The 27,246-nt window shown below is 40.9% G+C and overlaps 1 protein-coding gene across 1 annotated transcript; it reads right to left on the bottom strand.

Moving 5' to 3' along the window:
- LOC111961166 (neuritin-like) lies at positions 1-26,097 on the bottom strand. The gene is made up of 3 exons (XM_023983262.2): positions 25,913-26,097; positions 8,851-9,001; positions 1-5,307 (listed from the first exon to the last, which is right to left on the bottom strand). The coding sequence occupies exons 1-3, from the start codon at positions 25,965-25,967 to the stop codon at positions 5,010-5,012; spliced, it is 504 nt and encodes a 167-aa protein (XP_023839030.1). The 5' UTR covers positions 25,968-26,097; the 3' UTR covers positions 1-5,009.
- Positions 26,098-27,246: the final 1,149 nt, after the last annotated feature.

Raw genomic sequence — 27,246 nt, 5'->3', positions numbered from 1 at the left:
TTCAGCATCAGTCATCACCATTTTATTGATTATTTATAAATGTAGCAAAACATACTTCATACAGACAGACACATAGTGAAAGTGAAAAGAATTTGAACCAATGTTGAAAACTCTGGAACACCCTGTGGATGGCTTTCTGTACAAAAGATAAGCTTCTACTGAAGATTGTCAATACACACTATTGAATTGAATGACATATATCGAGATGTTGTTCTCCGAAGCCCAGTATCTCTGAACTTGGTCCAGTGTGTGGTCTGTCCACAGTGGAAAAACCCCATAGATGAATGTCCCTCAGAGGCTTATTCATCCCCGGGGCTCTAAATAAGCATTCTGTTTGATGGACCGCCTTTAGGATGACAGTATCACATATTCAAAGGGAGGAATATATAATCTGTTGAATTTGCACCCTTCGTCTCATCTGCTTCTATCTTTGAGAGATGTATGGTCAATATAGTACAATGAGAATACAGACAGAATGGTTTCTTCCTTTTCAACATATCATAAAAAGAAAGAGTGCACAGTTGTACATGCCAATCATACAGAGTCCCAAGCATATAACACAACACTTTTGTTCTATTAAAACTGCTAGTTCAGAACTATACAATTCAGGTACATTAACATCATATCTATGCAAAGAATAATGATGCTTATGAGCTGATGTATACWGGAATTAAAAAGTATTTTGTAAAGCAAGATAACAGAGAGGCAGGCATTAAAGGCATAGCTTTTATTCACCAAGTGTTATTACACTGGCACAATGCACACAAGCAGATACATACACACACACACACACAAACATACGAGCACACACACACACAACACACACATACGCACAGACACACGCTCACACGCAAACACACACAATTTTGAAATAGAGAGTTTGCCAACAGCCTAAAATGTGTTATCCACTAACCTAAAATGTTGCAGTGTTAGCTGATGTTATAGACAGACAATATTCTTTAAATATTTAAATTTAGTTAATAATCAACTAAATCCACTTGATATATTTTACAATGCAGATGAAAATAGATTTTCTTCAGGTTTTCACTCCAGTTTACTACTGCTTCCCTGACCATCCCACATAACTTTGCTGCATTAGCAAACAAGATTAATTGCCAATAAAAAATGCAAATCCACTGCAAATCCAAATTGACCGCTAAAGCTGTTGAATAGGGCAAAGCAAGTAGAAAACATGACCTTTTTAAAAGGTACAGTAACATTTCCAACATGGTAGTTTAYCTCAGACGTACATTCAATTAGTACTAGGTTTTAAATGCAGCTAACTTTTCATGTCATGGAGTCAAACAGGGGTTATCCTCATGGTGTTTAGTATTATAAAACAAAAGTCCTTTAGAGTAAAACCTAGCTTAYTTCTATACCGTTCCTATTCCCCCAGGGTCTCTGCTTGATATGGACATAAATATGAATATTAATGAAATACATTATGTACACGTTCATCCATATTTCTTCAACACAAATAACTAAATATAATTAGGTTAGTCTAGACTTGAGCTAGACAACAGACAATAGGAAGTGATGTTGAATGTAAGTTAAGTGGTTTATCTGTTCATAAACACTGTATTAAACACACGGGATGACTGCACAGTTGAGCAGTGGCAGCGAACTGCCTAGACCTGGGTATACTTCATTATGCTTGCCTGCAGGTGAGCTCTATTGTTTTAGAGGTTTTACTCTAAGTAATCCTCTCAGTAATCTTCAGTGAGTCTCAAACTAAATTTWAAAAAATTGCCTTCAATGCTACAAAACATCCCACAGTACTCTCTGATTGAATAGCAACCTGACAAACTTAGGATGCAGTGTTTGAGACGTTGCTGTTAAGCCTTGCCTGGTAAGGCTTGAAGACTCTGTCTTGGGTTCCAGATGTTTGAGGTTTATGTGCTCATTTACATTCTAACCTCAGCTCTCCCAGACAGCATCCCCTGGAACCATACTATTCAACTGAACAGTTTCATTCCAAAACACTGTATATCCATTTTCAGAAATGTTTGTAAATTAGCTTTTTTCTTTTCAAGAACTTATGAAAGAGTGGTGTGTTTCTTCCTCATCTTATCATGACATGCGGTTGTTAAATTACAGAAATGTGTTTGTTTGAAACCTATCACTAGATGGTTTTATTTCAGAGAGACAAATAATACATTTTGGTTGCAAAACGAGATATACAGTGGGGTCCGAAATAATTGACACCCTTGATAAAGATGAGCAATGAGACATGCTAACCTCCCCTGTTATTACTAATGGTGAGAGGTTAGCATGTCTTGGAGGTATGATCTTTGATTCTCTGTAACTTTCTCAATCATCATTAATCACGATTCATTAAGGATTACCCGTAATCATGGTAAGTGTTTAGAAACATATTCTATTCTTATTTATAATAAAAGTGACTAAATAATCTAAAACACAACCAAAACTAACTGCAAATGCATCCAACAAGTTTGTAGTAACAAGCCTGATGTAGTCATTGCATGCTAGGAACATGGGAACAAATACTAAACTTTTGACTACTTTATTTATAAGAATCTTTAGGGATGTCAATCATTTTGACCCCCACCTTTTTGAGAAAAAAKGATTACTTATTAAACAAAATCTCTTTCTCTGAGAAATTGTGTTAGTATAAAATATAATTTYCAAATTTTTGGAGCATACAATATAGTTCATTATTTGAATTATTTATTTTATACATTCATTATTTACTTTATCAAGGCTCTCAATAATTTCAGACCCCATTGTATCCRCCTCCCTCTCAGAGAAAARAGTAGTACTGCAAGGTTTTACACAGTCAAATGTGACATATAATTWAATTTTTTATTAAAGAACTGTAGAAATGATACATTTGGCACATTAATATTTAAAATATATATATTAAAACATTTATCAATACCGTAATATGAGATCTAGGCTCTGGTTAAAATTAGTGCACTATATAAGGAATAGGGTGCCATTTGGGATGAGCCCTAACTCTAACCAAGTACTATAGCATGAGGTTTTTAATTATGTGTTGAATTTATATGTTAAATATACAGGATACGRACATTCCATTCCAGCTAAACAATGGATACAGTGGCTTGCGAAACTATTCACCCCCCTTGGCATTTTTCCTATTTTGTTGCCTTACAACCTGGAATTAAAATAGATTTTTGGGGGGTTTGTATCATTTGATTTACACAAYATGCCTACCMCTTTGAAGATRCAAAATATTTTTGATTGTGAAACAAACAAGAAATAAGACAAAAAAACAAGAAACTTGAGTGTGCATAACTATTCACCCCCCCAAAGTCAATACTTTGTAGAGCCACCTTTTGCAGAAATTAAAGCTGCAAGTCTCTTGGTGTATGCTTGGCACATCTAGCTCTTGGGGTAAGCTTGGCACATCTAGCCACTGGGATTTTTGCCCATTCTTCAAGGTTAAACTGCTCCAGCTCCTTCAAGTCGGATGGGTTCCGCTGGTGTRCAGCAATCTTTAAGTCATACCACAGATTCTCAATTGGATTGAGGTCTGGGCTTTGACTAGGCCATTCCAAGACATTTAAATGTTTCCCCTTAAATCACTCGAGTGTTGCTTTAGCAGTATGCTTAGGGTCATTGTCCTGCTGGAAGGTGAACCTTCGTCCCAGTCTGAAATCGCTTGAAGACTGAAACAGGTTTCCCTCAAGAATGTCCCTGTATTTAGCACCATCCATCATTCCTTCMATTCTGACCAGTTTCCCAGTCCCTGCCAATGAAAAACATCCCCACAGCATGATGCTGCCACCACCATGCTTCACTGTGGGGATAGTGTTCTCGGGGTGAAGAGAGGTTGGGTTTGCGCTAGACATAGCGTTTTCCTTGATGGCCAAAAAGCTCAATTTTAGTCTCATCTAACCAGAGTACCTTCTTCCATATGTTTGGGTAGTCTCCCATATGCCTTTTGGTGAACACCAGACATGTTTGCTTATTYTTTTCTTTAAGCAATGGCTTTTTTCTGGCCACTCTTCCGTAAAGCCCAGCTCTGTGGAGTGTACGGCTTAAAGTGGTCCTATGGACAGATACTCCAATCTMCKCTGTRGAGCTTTGCARCTCCTTCAGWRTTATCWTTGGTCTCTTTGTTGCCTCTCTGATTAATGCCCCCCTTGCCTGGTCCATGAGTTTTGGTGGGCGGCCCTCTCCTGGCAGGTTTGTTGTGGTGCCATATTCTTTCCATYTTCTTATAAGGGATTTAATGGTGCTCCGTGGGATGTTCAAAGTTTCAGATATTTTTTTTATAACCCAACCATGATCTGTACTTCTCCACACAACTTTGTCCTTGACATGTTTGGAGATCTCCTTGGTCTTCATGGTGCCGCTTATTTGGTGGTGCACCTTGCTTAGTGGTGTTGCAKACTCTGGGGCCTTTCAGAACAGGTGTATATATACACTGAGATCATGTGACAGATCATGTGACACTTAGATTGCACACAGGTGCACTTTACTTAACTAATTATGTAACTTCTGAAGGTAATTGGTTGCACCAGATCTTATTTAAGAGCTTCATAGCAAAGGGGGTGAATACATATGCACGCACCACTTTTCCATTTGTAATTTKTTTGAAACAAGTTATTTTTTCATTTCACTTCACCAATTTGCACTATTTTGTGTTTGTCCATTTCAAGAAATCCAAATAAAAATCAATTTCAATTACAGGTTGTAATGCAACAAAATGCCAAGGGGGTGAATACTTTTGCAAGGCACTGTATATAGCGTTTTGCAACAAAACCAATTGTAATAGACATCTAAAATCTATGAATAAAAAATCTGAGGACAGTAGTATTGAACAGACACGTAAAGTTATTCATAGAGATGATATGTGTGTACGAAATGAATACACTACAGATGAGGAGCTGTCAATCTGAACGTGCAGCTAGAAATATATGCAACTCCTTTTTAGTAAAGAAAAAAATATGAGTGACTTCATGATACTGTCTGTTTGTACATGTCCTCTATGAGTTCCTCCCTGCCCTTCACCCTGGTCGTGTCTATAGGCTAGGCAACAGCAGCAGAAAAGACAGACATGAGGGGAGCAAGAAGAAGGAGGCAGGACCTGGACAGTGGGCGTGTGCTTTAAGAGACTCCTGGTTAATCTCTTCCTGGTTGGACGGGCTCAGGGCATCAGCGTTGGTAGCTGGTTGGTTACGACTGGAGCACATGTAATACAGGTTTCCAGAAAAYTGCATCTTCTTGGACTCCTGTCGCAAAGACTCCCAGACAGCAGAAGCCTCATCCGGACACCAGGCCATCGCCACGTTTGCACAGTCATGAAACTCATCCCAGGACCTGTAGGGGGTGGAACAGAGATGGTCACATACAGTGCATTCGGAAATTATCCAGACCCCGTGACTTTTTTTACAGCCTTATTCTAAAATGTATTAAATAAACAATTTTCCTCATAAAAAAAATCAAAACAAACATCCTTACACTTATTTACATAAGTATTCAGACCCTTTGCTATGAGACTCGAAATTGAGCTCAGGTGCATCCTGTTTCCATTGATCATCCTTGAGATGTTTCTACAACTTGAWTAGGGAAAGGGAAAGTGGGATACCTAGTCAGTTGTACAACTGAATGCCTTCAACTGAAATGCGTCTTCCGCATTTAACCCAACCCCTCTGAATCAGAGAGGTGCGGGGGACTGCCTTAATCAACATCCAAGTCTTCGGCGCCCGGATTGAGTCCACCTGTGGTAAATTCAATTGATTGGACATGATTTGGAAGGTACACACCTGTCTATATAAGGTCCCACAGTTGACAGTGCATGTCAGAGCAAAAACCAAGCCCTGAGATTGATGGAATTGTTCGTATAGCTCTGAGAGTATTCTGTCGAGGCACAGTTCCTCTGTGGAGATGGGAGAACCTTCCAGAAGGACAAACTATCTCTACAGCACTCCACCAATCAGGCCTTTATGGTAGAGTGGCCCGAYGGAAGCCACTCCTCAGTAAAAGGCACATGACAGCCCTCTTGGAGTTTGCCAAAAGGCACCCAAAGACTTGCAGACTGTGAGGAACAAGATTCTCTGGTCTAGTGAAACCAAGATTGAACTCTTTGGCCTGAATGCCAAATGTCACTTCTAGAGGAAACCTGGAACCATCCCTACGGTGAAGCATGGTGGTGGCAGCATCATGCTGTGGGGATGTTTTTCATCGGCAGGGACTGAGAGACTAGTCAGGATCGAGGGAAAGATGAACGRAGCAAAGTACAGAAAGATCCTTGATGAAAACCTGCTCCAGTGCGCTCAGGACCTCAGACTGGGGCAAAAGTTCACCTTCCAACTGGACAACGACCCTAAGTACACAGCCAAGACAACRCAGGAGTGGCTTCGGGACAAGTCTCTCAATGTCCTTGAGTGCCCAGCCAGAGCCTGGACTTGAACCTGATCGAACATCTGTGAAGAGACCTGAAAATAGCTAACCTGACAGAACTTGAGAGGATCTGCAGAGAAGAATGGGAGAAACTCCCCAAATATAGGTGTGCCAAGCTTGTACACCCAAGGGCCTCGAGGCTGTAATCGCTGCCAAAGGTGCTTCAACAAGGTACTGAATAAAGGGTCTGAATACTTATGTAAATGTGATATTTCYGTTTTTTCTCATTTCTAAAAACCTGTTTCTTCTTTGTCATTATGGGGTATTGTGTGTGTAACACCACTCATAAACATCTTAGATTCACATTCCCTGTGTACAAGTGCAGAAAGGCTAAACTTGCACTGTATTTGGATATGGGCCCATGGTCTTAACTCAACCCTTAAACAGCACATCTGTTGGGGGCWTAGGGCATCTGTTTATCGTACACACAGGAGACCTTGAGGGGAATGGGTGAAACAAAGAGGAAGCAAAATGCAGCCTTGCAAAGTCCCAGAGTCACATGTGCAGTAGAAAACAGCAGAGTAACAGCAGGTGAAGGGCAGCTTGTTAGCAATATCTGCCTGCAGTCTATTTTCTGATWAAAATAATAAAGGATTGCTGAGGTGTTAGATTAAACACTTGATCTGAAACATACACTGCATGCTAATGCATAAACAAACCAAGCTCACGGCCTGGGAAACAAGGACATTACCTGTTCTATTAACGACAGATTTTCCTTAATTTTTATTCTCTACTCAAGGTAAATTCTCCTAGCATTCCATAGAGAATACTGACAGTGGTGCAGCCTTGGCCTAGATGCAAATCTGAGACTTTTATCCAGTAGGGAAAATACTGCCTTTCTACTAACTGCCTTTCCCTAACAGATTTGACCACATTCCTAGGAAGAGTGTGTGGTGTGTGTGTGTGTGGTGTGTTGTGTGTGTGTGTGTGTGTGTGTGTGTGTTTGTGTGTGTGTGGTGTGGTGTGTTGTGTGTGGTGTGGTGTGTGTGTGTGTGTGTGTGTGTGTGTGTGTGTGTGTGTGTGTGTGTGTGTGTGTGTGTGTGTGTGCGTGTGTGCAGACGTATGTATACACACGCACGTAAGACTAAGTTTACTGAATGGCAGGATTAGTACCTTAATTGGTACCTTAAGGAATATGACAAAAATAATAACATAATTGTAATGACCACTATATACCTGAAGATAACAAGTGTGTCTCCAGCTCCCCAATACTGAACAACAACTCCCGACAGGACCTTCCTACATTGATGCAATGTTTCTGGGAATGGATTGATCTTGATGGGGTGATGCTCTTCCAGGGGTGATATCTCTAGCTCACAGGTGTCAAACTCATTCCACGGGGGCCAAGTGTCTGCGGGTTTTCGCTCCTCCCTTGTACTTGATTGTTGATTAACATCACTAATTAGTTAGGAACTCCCCACAACTGGTTGTCTAGGGCTTTATTGAAAGGAAACAAAAACCTGCAGACACTTAGGCCCTCCGTGGAATGAGTTTGACACCCTGCGGTCTAGCTCAACAACAACCATTTAAAATGGCTACGACAATTATTCAAATCCAGATTAAAAGGCAAATGCAGTTTTGAACCCTCACGACTTTAGGACCATGCGGACGCCTGGGAGCGGGAGGGAAGGCTTGTTTATGGCTGGCTGGCTTTATGGAGAGCTTATCGATGCAACTGAAGGGAGCAGCGCGACTTTTTCTGGAAACAGTGCTGAGGTAAAGATGGCTGTACTTTGGCTAGGTAACTGCTGTTTGACTTGATATGAAACTGAACTAGAGTGTAACCCCGGTGCTGAACTAGTGCGTAGCAGCTAATGTGTTTGTAGAATGTTAAGTCCCTTATTGACTGAGGTGAATGAAGCTACAGCAACAAGTTGATCATGTCCTGAGTCAAATTTTGCTTGTTTTTGATGTTCTCCAAATTGTATTTTAGAGTGTTTTAATGTGTAGACATTGAGTAAATGAGATTCGATTTTATAAAAATTCCTTGACATAATGTTAAGATGGATTACAGACGCATGTATAAATAGAATGGAAGACAGAGATGGATAAAGAGAGACACTCAATATTTAATTAGGCACTCCAATATGCCTCCAGCAAATGGGAAGTGCTGTCAGGATGTTAGAGAGAGCTGGAGCATAACCATGGAGAAGAAAGAGTGAGCTGGGGCATAACCATGGAGAAGAAAGAGAGAGCTGGGGCATAACCATGGAGAAGAAAGCGAGAGCGATGGAGATATTGAAATAGAGGTAAAGATCTGGTGAAGCCCATCGTTCAATGGTAATTCAATTATGGGTCACAGTGTTATGTCAATTTCTAATTTCAGAGTGTGTGTGTGTGTCTATAAATAACATATAGATGAGGGGATTTGTATCTACTGTAAGTTCATAATCATTGGTCTTGGTTCATCTGTCAGTTACTGTAGTGCTATAATGTGTGTGTGTGGGGGGGGGTGCTTACTTGCAGATGGTGTGTATCTCCTGTGTGTCCTCATCTTTCTGGGCACTGTCGGTCAGGCTGTCTCCCAGAGCCATCAGACACTGAGCGAAGCCCTTATAGATGGAGTGACACCTCCTGGTGGAGGCAGCAGAGYTGGGACAGGGGCCGACGACTGGACGGAGACACAGAGACATACAGTATACCATCAGCACTCTCTGTATCCCTGGCTCACATTGGGGAGAAATGAGCATCAGGAGAGTTCAATATTGCCAAGCACAGGACATCTGAGGGGTTTTTGTAAATGTGTTTGGTTACTTTAAACAAGTGGCAACAAAGCTCTGTCTTGTACAAGGCTTGACAAACCTTGGATCCTCTATAGCTGAATCCTCAATATGTATACTACGTGACCAAAAGTWTGTGGACACCTGCTCGTCGAACATCTCATTACAAAATCATGGGCATTAATATGGAGTTGGTCCCCCCTTTGCTGCTATAAGTCTCCACTCTTCTGGGAAGGCTTTCCACTAGATGTTGGAACATTGCGGGGACTTGCTTCCATTCAACCACAAGAGTATTAGTGAGGTCAGGCACTGATTTTGGGTGATTAGGCCTGGCTCGCAGTCGGCGTTCCAATTCATCCCAAAGGTGTTCRATGGGGTTAAGGTCAGGGCTCTGTGCAGGCCAGTCAAATTTTCCACACCGATCTCGACAAACCATTTCTGTATGGACCTCGCTTTGTTCACGTGGGCATTGATATGCTGAAACAGGGAAGGGCCTTCCCAAAAACTGTTGCTACAAAGTTGGAAGCGCAGAATCGTCTAAAATGTAATTTTATGCTGTAGCGTTAAGATTTCCATTCAGTGGAACTAAGGGGCCTACCCCGAACCATGAAAAATAGCCCCAGACCATTATTCCTCCTCCACCAAACTTTACAGTTGGCACTATGCATTGGGGCAGGTAGYGTTCTCCTGACATCYGCCAAACCCAGATTCCTCTGTCGGATTGCCAGATGGTGAAGCGTGATTCATCACTCCAGAGAAGGCGTTTCCACTGCTCCAGAGTCCAGTCTTGCTTTACCCCACTCTAGCTGACGCTTGGCATTGCGCATGGTGATCTTAGGCTTGTGTGTGGCCGCTCGGCCATGGAAACCCCTTTCATTAAGCTCCCGACGAACAGTTATTGTGCTGACTTTGCTTCCAGAGGCAGTTTGGAACTCGGTAGTGTGTTGCRAACGAAGACAGATGATTTTTACACGCTACGCACGTCAGCACTCGGTGGTCCCGTTCTGTGAKCTTGTGGCCTACCACTTCACGGCTGAGCCGTTGTTGCTCCAAGACGTTTCCACTTCACAATTTTAGCACTTACAGTTGACCGGGGCAGCTCTAGCAGGGCAGGAATTTAACTAAACTGACTTGTTGCCACATTGGAAGTCACTGAGCTCTTCAGTGAGGCCATTCTACTGCCAATGTTTGTCTATGGAGATTGCATGGCTGTGTGCTCGATGTATACATCTGTCAGCAACAGGTGTGGCTGAAATAGCCAAATCCACTAATTTGAAGGAGTGTCCACATACTTTTGAATATATAGTGTATCTATAGCTGTACATCTTCAGCTCTCCTGACATTGAGAGACATGGTTGTTCCTTTGTCAGCCTATTTCAGATAGAGTACTTAAGTCCTTGAAATCAGCATGGTTTTACACAATCCAAACTAATTGAATCTGAACAGCATGATGCACTGTGCCAACAACCAACCTTGAAGGTGCACACTCCAGAAAGTCCATGTGTGAAAAATAAGTTTGGGAGGAAAGTGGCCCTGAAGGATGTTTTAGCTAAAGCATGTCAGAGGGGTACAGGCTGTAGTGTGAGTGACCCAGATACAACTTAATTTCAAGATTGCATTTAGGATACATATGAATCATTTTAATGTGAAGCAAATAGTGCCTGTAAGCCGTGTGAATATATATATTTKTTAAAGTGAGTCATGAACCCACTMAATAACCCCAAACTGCTCCTTTACAGACCTCTATCTCTTCATCCCCTCTCTCCTCCCCTGCTACTCCCTCCCACTGTAATCCAACAATTTTAAAGGCGAACCCTCAAAGAAGTTAACGGGACTAAGTGAGGTAAAACTGAGGATGGTAATTGGGTCAGACATCAGATCACCGGGGCCTGTATCCACAAAGCGTCTCAGAGTAGGAGTGCTGATCTAGGATCAAGTCTCAACCTGTCTATATAATATTATTCATTATGATCTAAAAGGTTAAACTGATCTTAGATCAGCACTCCTACTCTGAGAGGCTTTGTGGACACAGGCCCAGAATTMTCTTCTGGTCCCCTGGGAAGAACATGATTAATATTTAATAATTATGACTTTTCCCGCCTCCTTTTTTTCCTGTTGATTTCGGGCAATGTTTGGCAGTGGGGGTCTAAAGATTATTGGTTTCACTCATYCTTATCAGAATTTTATGAAGACCTAGAGAGAGCAGAGAGATAGACAAATGATTGCATCCCACTGCTGGCTTGCTTCTGAAGCTAAGCAGGGTTGGTCCTGGTCAGTCCCTGGATGGGAGACCAGATGCTGTTGGAAGTGGTGTTGGAGGGCCAGTAGGAGGCACTCTTTCCTCTGGTCTAAAAAATATCCCAATGCCCCAGGGCAGTGATTGGGGGCACTGCCCTGTGTAGGGTGCTGTCTTTCGTTAAATGGGTGTCCTGACTCTCTGAGGTCTTTAAAGATCCCATGGCACTTATTGTAAGAGTAGGGGTGTTAACCCTGGTGTCCTGGCTAAATTCTCAAGCTGTTGCTCATACCATCATGGTCACCTAATCATCCCCAGCTTACAATTGTCTCATTCATCCCTCTCCTCTCCCCTGTAACTATTCCCCAGGTCGTTGCTGTAAATGAGAATGTGTTCTCAGTCAACTTACCTGGTAAAATAACAGTTAAAATTAAATTGAGATAGGGATAGTATAAGGAACTAGAGGGAAGAGGAAATTAACAAATGCACTGTCTATTGAGGAAGTTAAAAAAAAGTCTATGTTGGTTGAAAAAGACCACGGTTGTCCAGCCCAGTGGTTCCTCATATAAGCACATTGCTACTTTCCCCAATAGAAATGTGTCTTAATTGAACTCCAGCAATATGCTATATCCCAGYGCCACACACCATCCTGTGTCCCAGCCAGGTCTGGTTCAATATGCATCCTATACAGGGCAGCAGATACTGTAGGCTGCTTTTGAGCCTAAATGTAAATATTTGATAGCATGACAGAGCCTGGGGGAAACCACAGAGCATTCMTATAAAAAAGCAGGCAGTCTCAAGTCATACAGACATGACTGATGAAGAAACCACAGACCTAACTGATGTAGTTGTTTCAGCCTAAAAGAACATTACATTACTTTTCTATCCATTCTGGTGTATTTTCATCACACTGGTTTTGCGTTGATAATTTACCAAACTCCCCCCTCTCCATCAATAAAGATTGACGAAGACGTGCACATCTAGCTACGCGTTCGTTGAAGGTTAGGAATCTAGTGATTTTTCTGTGCAGATCTTTTCTTTCAAGAGTATTGGCGTCATAAGAAAAAAACAGAATTAAAGTGCAGATATCGATATTAAAAGGATAGAGGGAAAAGTTCCTATAAGTTCTATATGTCAGGGATCACAGCCATACTGTCTCTAGCACTACGTACAGTATAGACAACTGGATGCCAAAGGCACTGTATAATTTAGTTTTCCTGTCATTACAGCAATGTTCCAGGGGGCTTGTTACTGGAGTGTCTTTGACTCACAGTGCTACTGCACATCAGAACTACCACAGTGGAGCCTTTGCTTCACTGTATTGACCTCCCTCTTCCACTTGAAGCCTCAGTAATGAACTGGCCTGTAAACCAGGGTAAATAGCTTCTTTTTTTTACCATTATTTAACTAGGCAACTCAGTTAAGAACAAATTGTTATTTCCAATGACGGCCTTCCCCAGTCATTGTAGCTGCGTGCTATGAGAGTGGAGCACAGAGATCAAGGGGAGCAGTTGGAAGGATTCAGTAAAAGACTCACCAGTCAGAGCTGCTTAAAACACTGCTGCTTATTCGTATTACTGCTCCTGATAATCCTCACATAATTGCTGGTCACTACCCAAATGAGAGAGCTTATGGTCCCGCGGGAGTTTGTAAGACTTTCTGGAAACACAATTTCTATAATCTGTCCTGCTATATAATACAGAGTCAAAACTGAAACAGAACAGCATAATGAGTTGAACTATACTGTACCAACATAATGTTTTGTATATGTTGTCTAACATGTGCTCCTTTAAAACATCAATGTAGCAGGAGATGTTTTGAAGTTTGGAGGAAATAYACACATGAAAAACAGAATAAAGTTKTATTTATAAAGGTCCATTCTGCATCACTCCATATATTATTAACCTCTGGAAGTATAAAAACAGAATAGACAAGAGAAAAATTAACAGTGCCCTGTAATAAGTAGGTCTAGACTAGGTACCCCAGCCGTCGGGGGAAAGCCAAATAAAAATCTGCTAGATTTTTTTTCTCACATTTTCAAACAATCCATTTATATTTTCCAACGCGGCTATACATTTGGGTGAGGTTTCTTTCTCTCCTGAGTAGCCTCGTTTCACTGCCAAAAATAAAGTTAAACCATCTAGTGTTCAGCGAAATAACAACACAATGTCAAATACAGGTAGCCTAGTCAAATAATTAACATCCAATCACATTAGATGGTTTAGTTAAGACGACWTTCGAGTAGTGACATGTATAAAAGCAACAGATACCATTAATAAGAAGGGGCTAATTATATGGTGAGCTACCGAATGGCTAGGACAGGCAAGCCCCATACTATTGTGCAGGACTTCATTCTTCCCGCTACCACGGATATGGCTGGAACAATGCTGGGGGAAAAGGCCAAAAAAACTATACAGACAATGCCTCCATCAAACAACACCGTTTCACGACGCATCAGTGACRTGGCAGGAGATGTTTTGAAACAATTACTGCTTCGCATACAAGCCAGAGAATTCTATGCGTTACAGCTGGATGAGTCAACAGACTTGGCAGGCCTGGCACAGCTCCTGGTATATGTCCGTTATGTTTATGGGGGGTCAATTAAGGAAGACATCCTCTTCTGCAATCCACTGGAAACCAGGACAACGGGAGAGGATATTTTTAAAGTACTGGACAGCTTTGTGACATTAAATGGACTTTGTGTTGTTATCTTTACTGATGGCGCAAAAGCCATGACAGGGAGACATAGTGGAGTGTTAACGTTCGTGCAAGCAGTTGCTCCCGACGCTACTTGGGTACACTGCAGCATCCACCGAGAGGCTCTTGCTGCCAAGGGAATGCCTGACAGCTTGAAAGACGTTTTAGACACTACAGTGAAAATGTTAAAGCATGGCCCCTGAACTCTCGTGTATTTTCTGCATTATGCAATGATATGGGCAGCGACCATGTAACGCTTTTACAACATACAGAAGTGGGCTGGTTATCAAGGGGCTAAGTATTGACATGTTTTTTTAAATTGAGAGACGAGCTTAAAGTTTTCTTTACTGACCATCATTTTCACAGTCTGACCGCTTGCATGATGACGAGTTTCTCACACGACTGGCCAGTATGGGTGATGTTTTCTCTTTCTCTCTCTGAATGATCTGAATCTAGGATTACAGGGACTCTCCGCAACTATATTCAATGTGCGTGACAAAATTGAGGCTATGATTAAGAAGTTGGAGCTCTTCGCTGTCTGCATTAACAAGGACAACACACAGGTCTTTCCATCATTGTATGATTTTTGTGTGCAAATGAACGCAAGCTTACGGACAATGTCAAATGTGATATAGCGAAGCACCTGAGTGAGTTGGGTGCACAATTACGCAGATACTTTCCCAAAAATACCAGCAACAGTGTGTGAAAACCTTGTGAAGACTTACAGAAAACATTTGACCTCTGTCATTGCCAACAAAGGGTATATAACAAAGTATTGAGATAAACTTTTGTTATTGACCAAATATTTATTTTCCACCATAATTTGCAAATAAATTCATTAAAAATCCTACAATGTGATTTTCAGGATTTTTTTCTCCCTCATTTTGTCTGTCATAGTTGAAGTGTACCTATGATGAAAATTACAGGCCTCTCTCATCTTTTTAAGTGGGAGAACTTGCACAATTGGTGGCTGACTAAATACTTTTTTGCCCCACTGTATATAAATATTGAAGGTGGAACTCCCSAGTAGCAGTGTCTGTTCCACCCAGAGTACAGGGAACAGTGCATATTCCCTCTCACAAAGGTTTGTCGAACTTTTGGTCAGCTTACTTTTGTTTATTTTTCTGTGAATACTTTACAACGCTGCTTACTCAAGTAAACGACAGCCCTCGAAACCAATGATTTGTGTTGAAGTAGCCTCTGACAAGTCCCCAACAACTGGATGTTCCGGTATTCAGGGGAAATGGAAAGAGCCTGTGAWGCCACTTCCGCTTTTGGACGTTAACAAGGCGACACTCCATTTTGCTAACTACTCCTCCACATTTACTGGATTGGTTGAACAGTGCAGAAGGGTTGTTTTCTTATCGCCAAGACCAGTATGTAGGGGATATAGTTTCAGGCGTTTCTTTTACACCTGCTACGTTAGGTTAGTGTTGCAGTGACATGCTCTATGCTGTATTCGAGGGAAGCGTTCAAGGCTGTTGCGAGAAGCGGCTTTGACGCCATGTTTGTTGTAGTGTGGGCAAGGGATAGGGTATGGCCTACCAAATTTAAAGGTATGTGTTTTTAACCTTTTTCTAAAATGTTTTATGAGATTGGAGAACATATTAGGAGGGATCTATCTTATTGAGGGTGCCAATAATTACGGACCTGACTATTTAATTCAGAGTGAGATGTACATTACACTGGCCCGGGTGTTTTCTAACGTTGGCTCCACACACATCCACTGGGAAGACAACTCCATCCAATACAAGGTGCTCTAGAGACAGGAACCRTTAGCCAAGTTATTAGACTGATATATCCACCACATCATTAGTACCACCCTCACAGGGACTAGAATTTGAACAGAAGTCCTCATTCTTCATCTGTGGGTGGCGCTCAGAGGTCTGTGGCGCACTGTCTAAACAGACTCCATTGTGTCTCTGATTAGTAGTAGCTCAGTGTTTTTTTGTCTGAGCAAATATTCAGCATGTCACTGTCTGAATAGCAAAGCCAAAGAGTTTTGTCAGACCAGGTAACTGCTGTTGCACTCTCTGACAMTGAGTAGGTGGAAGGCTGGGTAGGTTTACTATGGCACTATGGTAACTCCATCATTAAGGGCAACAGCCAGGCTAATGAACCTGCTGGTGACAGCATTGCGTGCGAGAGGAATAGAGGGACTGAATTCCAACTGCAACCTCCATGCTGGGCACAATAAGAAAGAGCGCGAGAAAGAAAGATGGAGAGAGAAATAGAGAGAGAGAGAKGTAGAGTAGGCTATGCAAAGGATCGGCATAAAAAACAACCCCTGATAATTAGCTCTACCGGACTAATTCCTGATTCCAAATGAATGATTAACCTCTCAGATTTTTCCATTTGGACCTCAGTTCCCATCACAGGGGAGAGGAGGGAAAATAATAAAAATCCTACATCTACAGAAATACATTTTTCCATAGAGGACAATAGTGACGCAGAAAGGAGCGAGACGGAAATGTGAAGAGAGAGAGATTACATAAATACTGTGCTCCAGAAAGACAAAGGTTTGGTAACATAATTTGTCTATTCTGAAGCATTATGAGAAAGGAGAGGTGGAGCAACTTGGTGTAGTCYTGGTTCAACTGTAATCTGTTCTAATGAGGGTTGAAGCCAAGCAGGTCACWCTGAAATGARTGGATTAGTGCTGCTACTGCCGACAATCATGTTCATTAGCACCACCAGCGCTGCTGTGCAAGTTGTCCTGTAGGTGTATGAAAATAATTGGACAAAATGCAGACCTAGGAAGACTGCATGAGGCAAATTATMTGCCTGTTGGTTAGCACAGATAGAGAGTGAAAGGGAGGGAGAGAGAGGGAGGGAGGAAGAGAGAGTATGAGAAATAGGCTTTACTCAGAGAGCAACCTTTCACATCAATGTAAGGAAAAAGCCTTCTCAGACATTAAATCCAGTCCAGCTCCTTAACCCTTTCTGTCTCTTGAACGCTCTTCCTGCCTTTCCCTCTCTCTCTAAAGATCTGATAAATCTGTAGGAAAAAAGACTTGCCAAGTAACTATTTCTTTGGCTCAGAAGAGCTAAAAGGATACACAAATTGCTTGAAGGGCACTGACGAAGAGAGATCTTTAATGTGCAAGCTTCTTTTATATTCCTTCTTTAGCACGTTGTTTAATAAACACAGACACACACACACACTTTAAGAAAATGAACACAACACATGGACACTATATCTCCTCCAAGTCCATGCCCCATGGGAGTGTTGTTGCCTGTGGAGGGTGGAGGGAGCTGTGGCTCGCTGTATCCCCCTCTTCTCCCATCCCTTCCTCTCAGCAGAGTCTGAGCGCTGAGCTGAGCGCTACCTTTGATAACAGGCAGATGAGACATAGCTGCTCTAATAACCCTCACTAAAACAGACAAGAAGAAGACATAGAAGCCAGTGAGATGGGACTGCCTTTTGAATACAATCAGTGTGGTGTCCAACGTGAGACGGTTAAGATATAAGGGCTCAATAATTCAGTCTGACAAAAAGAAAAACTACTCAGCTACACACAAAAAGGTCTTAAAATAGGCTGTGAAMGAGGCACGAGAATCCCATCTGTCATACAATGTGTCATAATTGAAGTTGATAGACCACAGAGTTGTATCAAACTAACAGATGTCATACAGTACATGGTCAGATTCAGATTCCTTTCCMTGTTACACCTTCTGCTCTACAAACACCAATATCTACTTTTTCTGAAAGTTAGTCAAATAATTGTAATATTAATATAGCATCACACGGCTGAGCCCTGACCCAGCAACCTGAGAACATTCCTATAACATCATTGGGACATTACTAAAAAACCCWTACAACTTTACCTCTGATGGTTGAGTGCCTATCTGTCTACTTTGACCAACTCTATCACTGACTTGTTTGGCCACGCAATGATGTAGTGTTGTTGAGTGCAGAAACAATCAGGCTACCTCAATTCAGCTGTGCCAAGAGCATTATTCCTTCCACAGCCCCATAATTTGCATCAGGCAAATTATGCATCAGAAAGAWATGTTGGTTGGTCCTCTGCATAACGATAAATATGTTGCAATAGAAGAGTTTCATCCCTATGGAGGAATCATGAGTAATTAAAAGCTATCTCTGTTTATCTCTGGATCTTGTGTGTGGTTGAAGGGGTGGGATGTAAGTAGGCTAAATGGGACACATTCTACACTCAGTATGGGACTTTTAAAGTGTGATATGTCCCCTACTATCCTCCTTAAAACCGAGCAATGGAATGAAATTCAGGATGATTCATCAGGCCAACTGCTTAATGCTTTAACATCAGATCTAATGGGCCATTATTTATATTAAATACATTTAATCAATGTTAGATACATTTAAGGAATTTAAGGACATCATGATGAGATATAACCAGGAATCCTACGTGTGACTAACATAAAAAAGCAAGATGGAAAAGTGGTGAAACTGCTTAAATCATTCACGACTGCCGCGCGCAGCTGCATTTTTCCTTGAGATGCAGCATTAAAAAACATGAAGAACCMAATATTTTTCCAAGTATCTCTGAAAGATCATGCTAATTTAGTATTTTTATGTCTGTTCTTTCAAATCTAGAAATAATTGGCTAGATTTTATATTTTTACAACTGCAGAATATGCAAATATCCTCCTCCAAAAATAATCATTTGAATTTATATGAAAACATTATGTGTGTAATGTATGTTTTCACCTAGGCCATATCTTATGGTTGGGGCACAACGGAATAATCAAGATTACTTATGGGACAGGTGCACTAATTAAAACTGTATGAAGAAGACATAAGTTGCTCTTATACCATTCAAAAGTTTGGGGTCACTTCAAAATGTCCTTGTTTTCCATGAAAACATACATAAAATGAGCTGCAAAATGAATAGGAAATATAGTCAAGACGTTGACAAGGTTATAAATAATGATTTTTTATTTAAATAATAATTTTGTCCTTCAAACTTTGCTTTCATCTAAGAATCCTCCATTTGCAGCAATTACAGCCTTGCAAACCTTTGGCATTCTAGTTGTCAATTCCTGAAGCACCTCCCACAAGTTGGATTGGCTTGATGGCCACTTCTTACGTACCATAATGTCAAGCTGCTCCCACAACAGCTCAATAGGGTTGAGATCCGGTGACTGTGCTGGCCACTCCATTATACACAGAATACCAGCTGATTGCTTCTTCCCTAAATAGTTMTTGCATAGTYTGRAGCTGTGCTTTSGGTCATTGTCCTGTTGTAGGAGKGAATTGGCTCCAATTAAGCGCCGTCCAYAGGGTATGGCATGGCRTTYCAAAATGGAGTGATAGCCTTCCTTCTTCAAGATCCCTTTTACCCTGTATAAATCTCCCACTTTACCACCACCAAAGCACCCCCAGACCATCACATTGCCTCCACCATGCTTGACAGATGGCGTCAAGCACTCCTCCAGCATCTTTTCTGCATTTCACGAATGTTCTTCTTTTTGATCCGAACACCTCAAACTTAGATTCATCTGTCCATAACACTTTTTTCCAGTCTTCCTCTGTCTAGTGTCTGTTTTGCTCATCTTTTATTTTTTATTGGCCAGTCTGAGATATGGCTTTTTCTTTCCAACTCTGCCTAGAAGGCCAGCAGCCCGGAGTCGCCTCTTCACAGTTGACGTTGAGACTGGTGTTTTGCGAGTACTATTTAATGAAGCTGCCAGTTGAGAACTTGTGAGGCGTCTGTTTCTCAAACTAGACACTAATGTACTTGTCCTCTTGCTCAGTTGTGCACCGGGGCCTCCCACTCCTCTTTCTATTCTGGTTAGAGCCAGTTTGYGCTGTTCTKTGAAGGGAATAGTACACAGTGTTGTACGAGATCTTCAGTTTCTTAGCAATTTCTCACATGGAATAGCCTTAATTTCTCAGAACAAGAATAGACTGACGAGTTTCAGAAGAAAGGTCTTTGTTTCTGGCCATTTTGAGCCTGTAATCGAACCCACAAATGCTGATGCTCTTGATACTCAACTTGTCTAAAGAAGGCCAGTTTTATTGCTTCTTTAATCAGAACAACAGTTTTCAGCTGTGCTAACATAATTGCAAAAGAGTTTTCTAATGATCAAGTAGCCTTTTAAAATKATAAACTTCGATTAGCTAACACAATATGCATTGGAACACAGGAGTGATGGTTGCTGATAATGGGCCTCTGTACGCATATGTAGATATTCCATAAAACATCTGTAGTTTCATTTACAACATTAACAATGTCTACACTGTATTTCTGATCAATTTGATGTTATTTTAATGGACAAAAAATGTGCTTTTCTTTCAAAAACATGGACATTTCTAAGTGACCCCAAACTTTTGAACGGTAGTGTAGGCATATTAAAAGTACCTATTCTACTTCTGTAATTACAAATCTGCTCTCAAATATATTGTTTTGCAATTGCTAAAGTACTGTAACAACATTTTAATATTAGTGTTGTTGCATGCAGTGTTACTACACAGATAAGAGAGTTCCATGGCGGACTCCCTATTCACCCAAGGGGCCCAAGAGGTTTAAGTAAGTACACAGATAAGAGCAACKTGCTGTAAAAGATTACCTAGGATAAATATTGGAAACAAGAAGATGAGTGGATGGATCCACAAAAAGAAAAAACACATGAAGCTTCAACTAGSTCTCACAGTCTCACGTCAGAATTAGATGTTCATCCATGTTTCTCACAGTGTACCCAATTGTTATACTTGAGTAAACGTAAAGATACCTTAATAGAAAATGACTCAAGCAAAATTGAAAGTCACCCAGTCAAATACTACTTGAGTAAAAGTCTAAAAGTATTTGGTTTAAAATTTACTTAAGTATCAAAAGTAAATGTAATCACTAAAATATACTTAAGTATCAAAAGTACAAGTATAAATCATTTAATATTCATTAAATTAAGCAAACCAGACGGCATGATTTTCTTTTCTTTTTTATTTCCGTATAGCCAGGGGCACACTTCAACACTCAGACATMATTTACAAACTAAGCATTTGTGTTTAGTGAGTCTGCCAAATCAGAGGCATTGGGGATGACCAGGGATGTTCTCTTGATAAGTGTGTGAATTAGACAATTTTCCTGTCCTGCTATGCATTCAAAATGTAACTAGTACTTTTGGGTGTCAGGGAAAATGTAAGGAGAAAAAAGTACATTATTTTCTTTAGGAATGTGGTGAAGTAAAAGTTGCCAACAATATAAGTAGTAAAGTAAAGTACAGATACCCCAAAAACTACTTAAGTAGTACTTTAAAGTATTTTTTACTTAAGTAATTTACACCACTGGTTTCTCAAACATTCATTTTCGAAGTTGTTGCAAACGTCAAATTTTGAAGTGTTTAAGGTTAAGTTTAGGCATTAACTCAGAAACTTTGAGGTTAGGCATTAAGGGTTAAGGTTTGGGATAGGCTTAAAACAAAAATCTAAAAAATAATATTGCTGGATTCAAACTTGCAACCAATGGAATCAGAGGCAAATTCCTCCTCGAAGGTAACAGCGCTCACTGTTGCCCCTAGTGGACGGTTACCACATCGTCTTCCGACATCCTCAGACATGGGTGGATGTCGATTAAAGACTTGTATCACGGGTGACCTGGCTGGAATCAAAGGCTGACCTGGCTGGAATCAAAGGCTGCAGGCACATTGCTTTGATCCACATGGCTAAAGAGATGGTTACAAACAGTTACATATCCTCTGTGAGTACACTGCCAGCATTCCTTGTTTCCTGTATCCCATACTGTTGAAACTGAGACAACTGAGACAAACGAAGAGGCCAGAGAGATTATCTCTGAACAAGAGTGATGAGTTGATTCTACATGGAGTTAGCCAGCTGCCCCTCATCTTTACATTATTTAACTTAAAAGCTTGTTAAGAGAATTCACAACGGAGCTTGAATTAAAGATGAATATCGAAAAACTGTTTACTTAGCGACTGTTATGTAAAGCGATAAAAAAGTGAGTGAGAACACTCAGATCTATGCCTTTAATGAACTTCACCTGAGCAGCTAACATGTCTAGTGCCCCTAAGACTGAAAGTTCTGGCTGCGTTTGCCAAGGCCTCCCGACCACCGTGTACCAGGCTAGCCAGCCCAGCTCAGAGGCACTGTGACAAGTGGAGGCTCCAAAGCACACAGAGGTAATGCCAACAACCTGGCTGATTATGCCAGCCCAGTTCTATGGGGCAGGGAATCCCTGCAACAGTTTTCATCTCCTTTCTCCCTGTGCTGTGTTCAGGAAGCACTGTTTAGAGTAGTCTTGAACTGCAGAAGATTGTATGGGGAAATCTAATACATTTCAATAAAAATGCGATTTGCAGATGGAGTTTTCATGCAGATATTTAGAGTAAAAATTAACTGACTTCCTGGAAGTTGTTAAGCACATGTTGACAGAATGGAAGTTTTGACACAAAGCAAAGCACACAGTGAGACAGTGACAGAACACTCTGACACTASGATAAGAGCCTTTCCCCATGCGGTTCATTCTATGACTACTGAGCATCAGCATCCCTCTCTCCCTCTCTGTGTTTCTGTGTTCTTAGTACTGGTCCAGGACCATGGTAGGCCATTCTCCATCTGACTAATAAATGAGCTTCCTGTGCACATTGATCCCTCTCCCCCTCATATGGAGAGTAAGTGAGAGGCTCATTGTAATGGACACAAGCGCACTGACCCACTCTGGGAGTTAATTTGTTTCTATTGACTAGAACACCTGAGTTTCCAGTTGTAACTTATCAGGGTTAGCATAGGCTTCTACAGAGCTGAAGCTCCATGCTCACTCCACTCAACAACAGATGGGAATAGGGGGACGATTACATCACTGTCTAGCCCTAGTGTCCATTGCACACACTCTATCTGACCTTTTGATAGGAGGGTTATGTTCTCCAGGTATATAACCCAATTTAATTATATTACTCAGTCTGCAAACCAGAATTTGTAAGATCCTGGTCGAATGAAACAGACGGAGGCCCAGCTAAAATAGTTAMAAATGTTTATTCGCGGGAACGTTCTAAAGTCAAGAATACAAAACAATACATTTTATACTGACTTCTCACGCCCACACATTCACACAACGATACGCACACACATACACACAAACAGACACACACACATATCCTGCTACGCACACACTGTCTTACTACCCAGCCAACAGAGATTAGTGACCTTGTCCTTGACACGTACTCCCTGTTCTCTCCCAAATCTCTAGTCAGGTCGGCACCAAGCTCAGACAGTCTGTGTTTAAAATACCATAAAGACATATTGTCTTTACCCTAATTCTGACTAGACTACACATTTATTGATTATGATTTTATACATTCTAATCAATTCCATACAATTATATGTTTCAGGGAGGAATATTCTAATCATTCAATTAACAGATAATTTTCACCTAACACCTTTGCTCGGCCTTTACTCCTTCTCTTCTCTATGACATGACCTCTGAAGCTACCCTATAACTGTTCATCTCAGCCAAACGTATAGCATTGTTATGAAAACAGATGGGAAGAGATACCTGACTATCTATGCCCATACCTCAGAGTTACGGTACGCAACCCCCTGCCCATGAGAGCATCTGCTGCCTACACAGAACAAAGCACCAGGGACATAAGTTGCAGCAACCTTGGGCACATTGGGAGCCAATTGAGTTCTCTTCTTCCTCAATATCTCTCCAAGCACACAACACATCAAGTCACTGACACAAAATCACAGCTGAATCACACACGACTCATTAGTGCTAGAGGAAACAAGTTCCTGTAACTCCTCAAAACAGAAGTATAAAAGTCAGTCTACCTATGAATATTAACTCTCAGCCTTGGCTGAAGGTGGAGTGTCACGGGGTGTCATGCACGGCTGCTGTTTCATTTCACAGCGTTTGTTTAGGGACTCCACGCCACTCTTAAGTCTGTGCTGGAGAGAGGAGACAGGGAGAGGGTGAGGGGAGGAGGTAATTATTGGGACAGGGCTGATGTGAAGTTGTGGAAAGCTTAGAGGGGCTGTGTCTGATTAATCATATGCACAATTCAGGTGGAGAAATTAAATTCCTCTCCATGCCTCCCCGTATGCTCCTTAATTACTAAACTCTTCAGTAACCGAATCAGAAGCTTAATTTACAAACAAAGGATTCAGGAGAGGCACTTTATATTGCCTTAATTGTGAGGTGTTGGAGCTATGTTGATGAGATGACTACAAAGTTGCAGATTATCCATTGAAGTACAGCGAGGACGGGGGATGGTAGATGTACCAGACTGGTGATCTGATAGATATTACATGCAAAGGCTGAATAAAAATGAGGAGGACATGGTTGGTGTGAGAATGTGTGATATGGGTGTGAACCATGAATTATCATGGGGAAATGAAGATCAGTAATGAATAGTCACGAAGAGAGAGGAAAGTGAATGCAATTCTACTAGAGAGCATGAACCTGATTTAATGAGGAAGTAATGTCTGCTTCATATGCTTGTGTACTGCAGTAAAATTCCTTTAGAACACTCTCAAACCACAGATGCATAAATTGAGAGAATCCTGTTATATCATACATTTTTCTCTCAATGGCTGGTCTAACATAGCCTACAGCAAGGTTCCCAAAATCTGTTAGAAAGTATTCCCATGCATAATAGAGAGACATCATTACAAATAATTTGTAGACTGGAAACGTGACCATTAAAAGCCCCAACAGATATATTATTTGACAAAAAAATGATTTCAAACCTTGCTTACGTTTGTATATGATCACATCTGTTTAGGCTTCTTGTGTTCTGGACCCCTGACCATCCACTCAACTAAAATGTGTCCTGCGCCTGAATCTAGTCGATCCCTGGTCTATAGTATGTATGGGCGATGCACATTCGACGCTGTATGACTATAAAAGTCAACCACTCACGGGACAGATAATACTTTCCCTCTAATATTATGCAGAATGAAGGCTGCCAATACTGAGCGCCAGGGAAAAGTAACATAACATGATAACCTCTTGGGATAATCCTTCCAAAGGTTGTGTGGTGTGTGTGCTTTGTTTTTTTACCAATAGGTTTCGCACGAAAATAAGTTAAGGTTGAGGGATGGCTATGATCCGCACTGGCCGAAAGGAGGACTATTCTGCTTGTGAGCCACACAGGTTCAGATGAGATACCTGTGCTACTTTATGGAGTCTATCAGGGGAAGGCAAATGCGATTCATTCATTATTCATTTCCATTGGCATCTTTTCGCATTCAATTCCCCAATGGATAGTAGGCTATTACATCAGCYCCTCCTTTGTGAGGAATAAGCTGAGGGAATCGAGGTGACGGGTTCAGGTGTCCCGGGAGAGCATACAACTATTTCAGAATGCAGACAATATAATGCGTAGACTATTATAATAACGAGACAGTGCAAATTTGTTCTTCTAGATGTTGTATTCACTGACGCCACACACGCTGACGCTTCGACTGCGCTTGGGAATGTAGTGTAATAGGCTACCCAAGAACAAAGCGCATGTGAATTCAAATCTATTACAATGGTAGACGACTAATATAATAGGACCTACTATACACACACTATACAATACGACCAAATATGGTAAAACGACTAAAAAAAGACAGTCAATTGTTTACTTGCCTCATCTCTTTGCAATCATTTAACTCATTTTAATCTGTAACCTAGCTTTACGTCTGCAAATCTGTTAATTATCCATTCAAACATTTATATAATAAAACATTTTGAACTCACGAATTTTGTACCTAGGCACCGATAAAATGTGAAATATTTTCTGGTTTCCACTTTAGCGCGACTCGTTCCCCTATAATTTAGAGGTGTATTTAATAAATCCCACCCAAGAACCCCCACATAGTACGAACAAATTAAACATTACTGTTATTTCTATATAAAAAATATATTTCTAAGTGAACACTTACTCAGATGGAGAGCAAGAGGCAAGAAAATACACGCGTAATTCACGAGGGATACCATTCTGCTCAGGCCACTCAATTCAGAAAAAAGACGCGTCTGAAACAAGTAAATATCCGCGTCAAAGTGTTACAATCCGTTTGCTGAGCACAGCTACTTTGCTACATAGGTGAGAGCGTTGCTCAGTATCATGTTCATGAGAAGAGCGCCTACTCTTATGTATGCATCTCTATGGTGTATCTAGTGTGCGTGAGGGAGGGCGCATTTACGCGGAGTAGGGCAGACTCAAAATCTCGTCTCCACCTATCATGACCCATTAGATGGATACCGATATGTAGGGGAGAAAAGTGCTATTTTAACCTCAATGTGGCAATTAACCCATGTTCATCCTCATGGGAAAAAACATACTTATGTCAAAAAGTTACCATCTTTAGTTTTACGCGCGCGTTTATGCACCCGCTTCAAACAACTCCTATGTGGAAGGGGGATTCGGCTATTATCTTTACCACAAAATGTAAAAACGTAAATGTGGTGTCGAATAGGCTACATGTGAAATAAAGGGCCCTATGCAATGCATTAACCATTTTTTTTATTTGTTTTATTCCAAAACGTTTAGGGTAAAAGAAACAAGTAAAATATACAACAATCCAAGCACAGGGAACAAAGCACGATGGAAATTACAAACGATCAAAATGAGTAATACACAAAACATGATTTCACTTTCTGAAAATTAGAAAAAAATATTTAGATTGTATAGCGTTTATGTACAAGCTTACTATTATCAACATTCGTGTCTGATTCTTGTTGCTTAACCTTGATCAATATGAAACATAAGTAAAACTAAGAGCTTCGAAACCATCCTGCTTTTACACTTCAGGTCAAACAACTGCTATTCCAGTTACCAGACATGTAACTTAATACAATAAAAGATGGATCATCAACGTCCTCCACCACGGACAGATTAGTCCTCACTCTCAACCTTGGAGAAAAAGACATTACTGCCTGCTTTACACAGCTTTGTGGCTTGGTAATACAGATGGCTTATAACCTTGAATGTAGTAGTTTGCCTTTTTATGCATGGTTCTCCTGAACATACAGGCATACCTAGCGTATTGTCAATCAATCAGCAGCTGAAGATGACCTAGCAACTATATAGTGTTCACTGATGAAACTCAAATAATTGAAGCAAAGAAAAACTGGGAGTTGAGAATCAACTTTCAACAAGTCATGTTAAATAAATTGGAACACCAAAAGGTGCTTATCAAACAAACCACTACTATGGCCAAACATAATTCTGACCTGGTAAAATAAGCATGTCTCAGGACTAGTGTGCAGGACTGGC

Source organism: Salvelinus sp. IW2-2015, linkage group LG4q.1:29 (genome assembly GCF_002910315.2).
Source record: "Salvelinus sp. IW2-2015 linkage group LG4q.1:29, ASM291031v2, whole genome shotgun sequence".
NCBI classification, from domain to species: Eukaryota; Metazoa; Chordata; class Actinopteri; order Salmoniformes; family Salmonidae; genus Salvelinus; species Salvelinus sp. IW2-2015.
The sequence above is the reverse complement of the archived record's forward strand: the minus strand, read 5'-3'. Positions and strand labels throughout refer to the sequence as shown.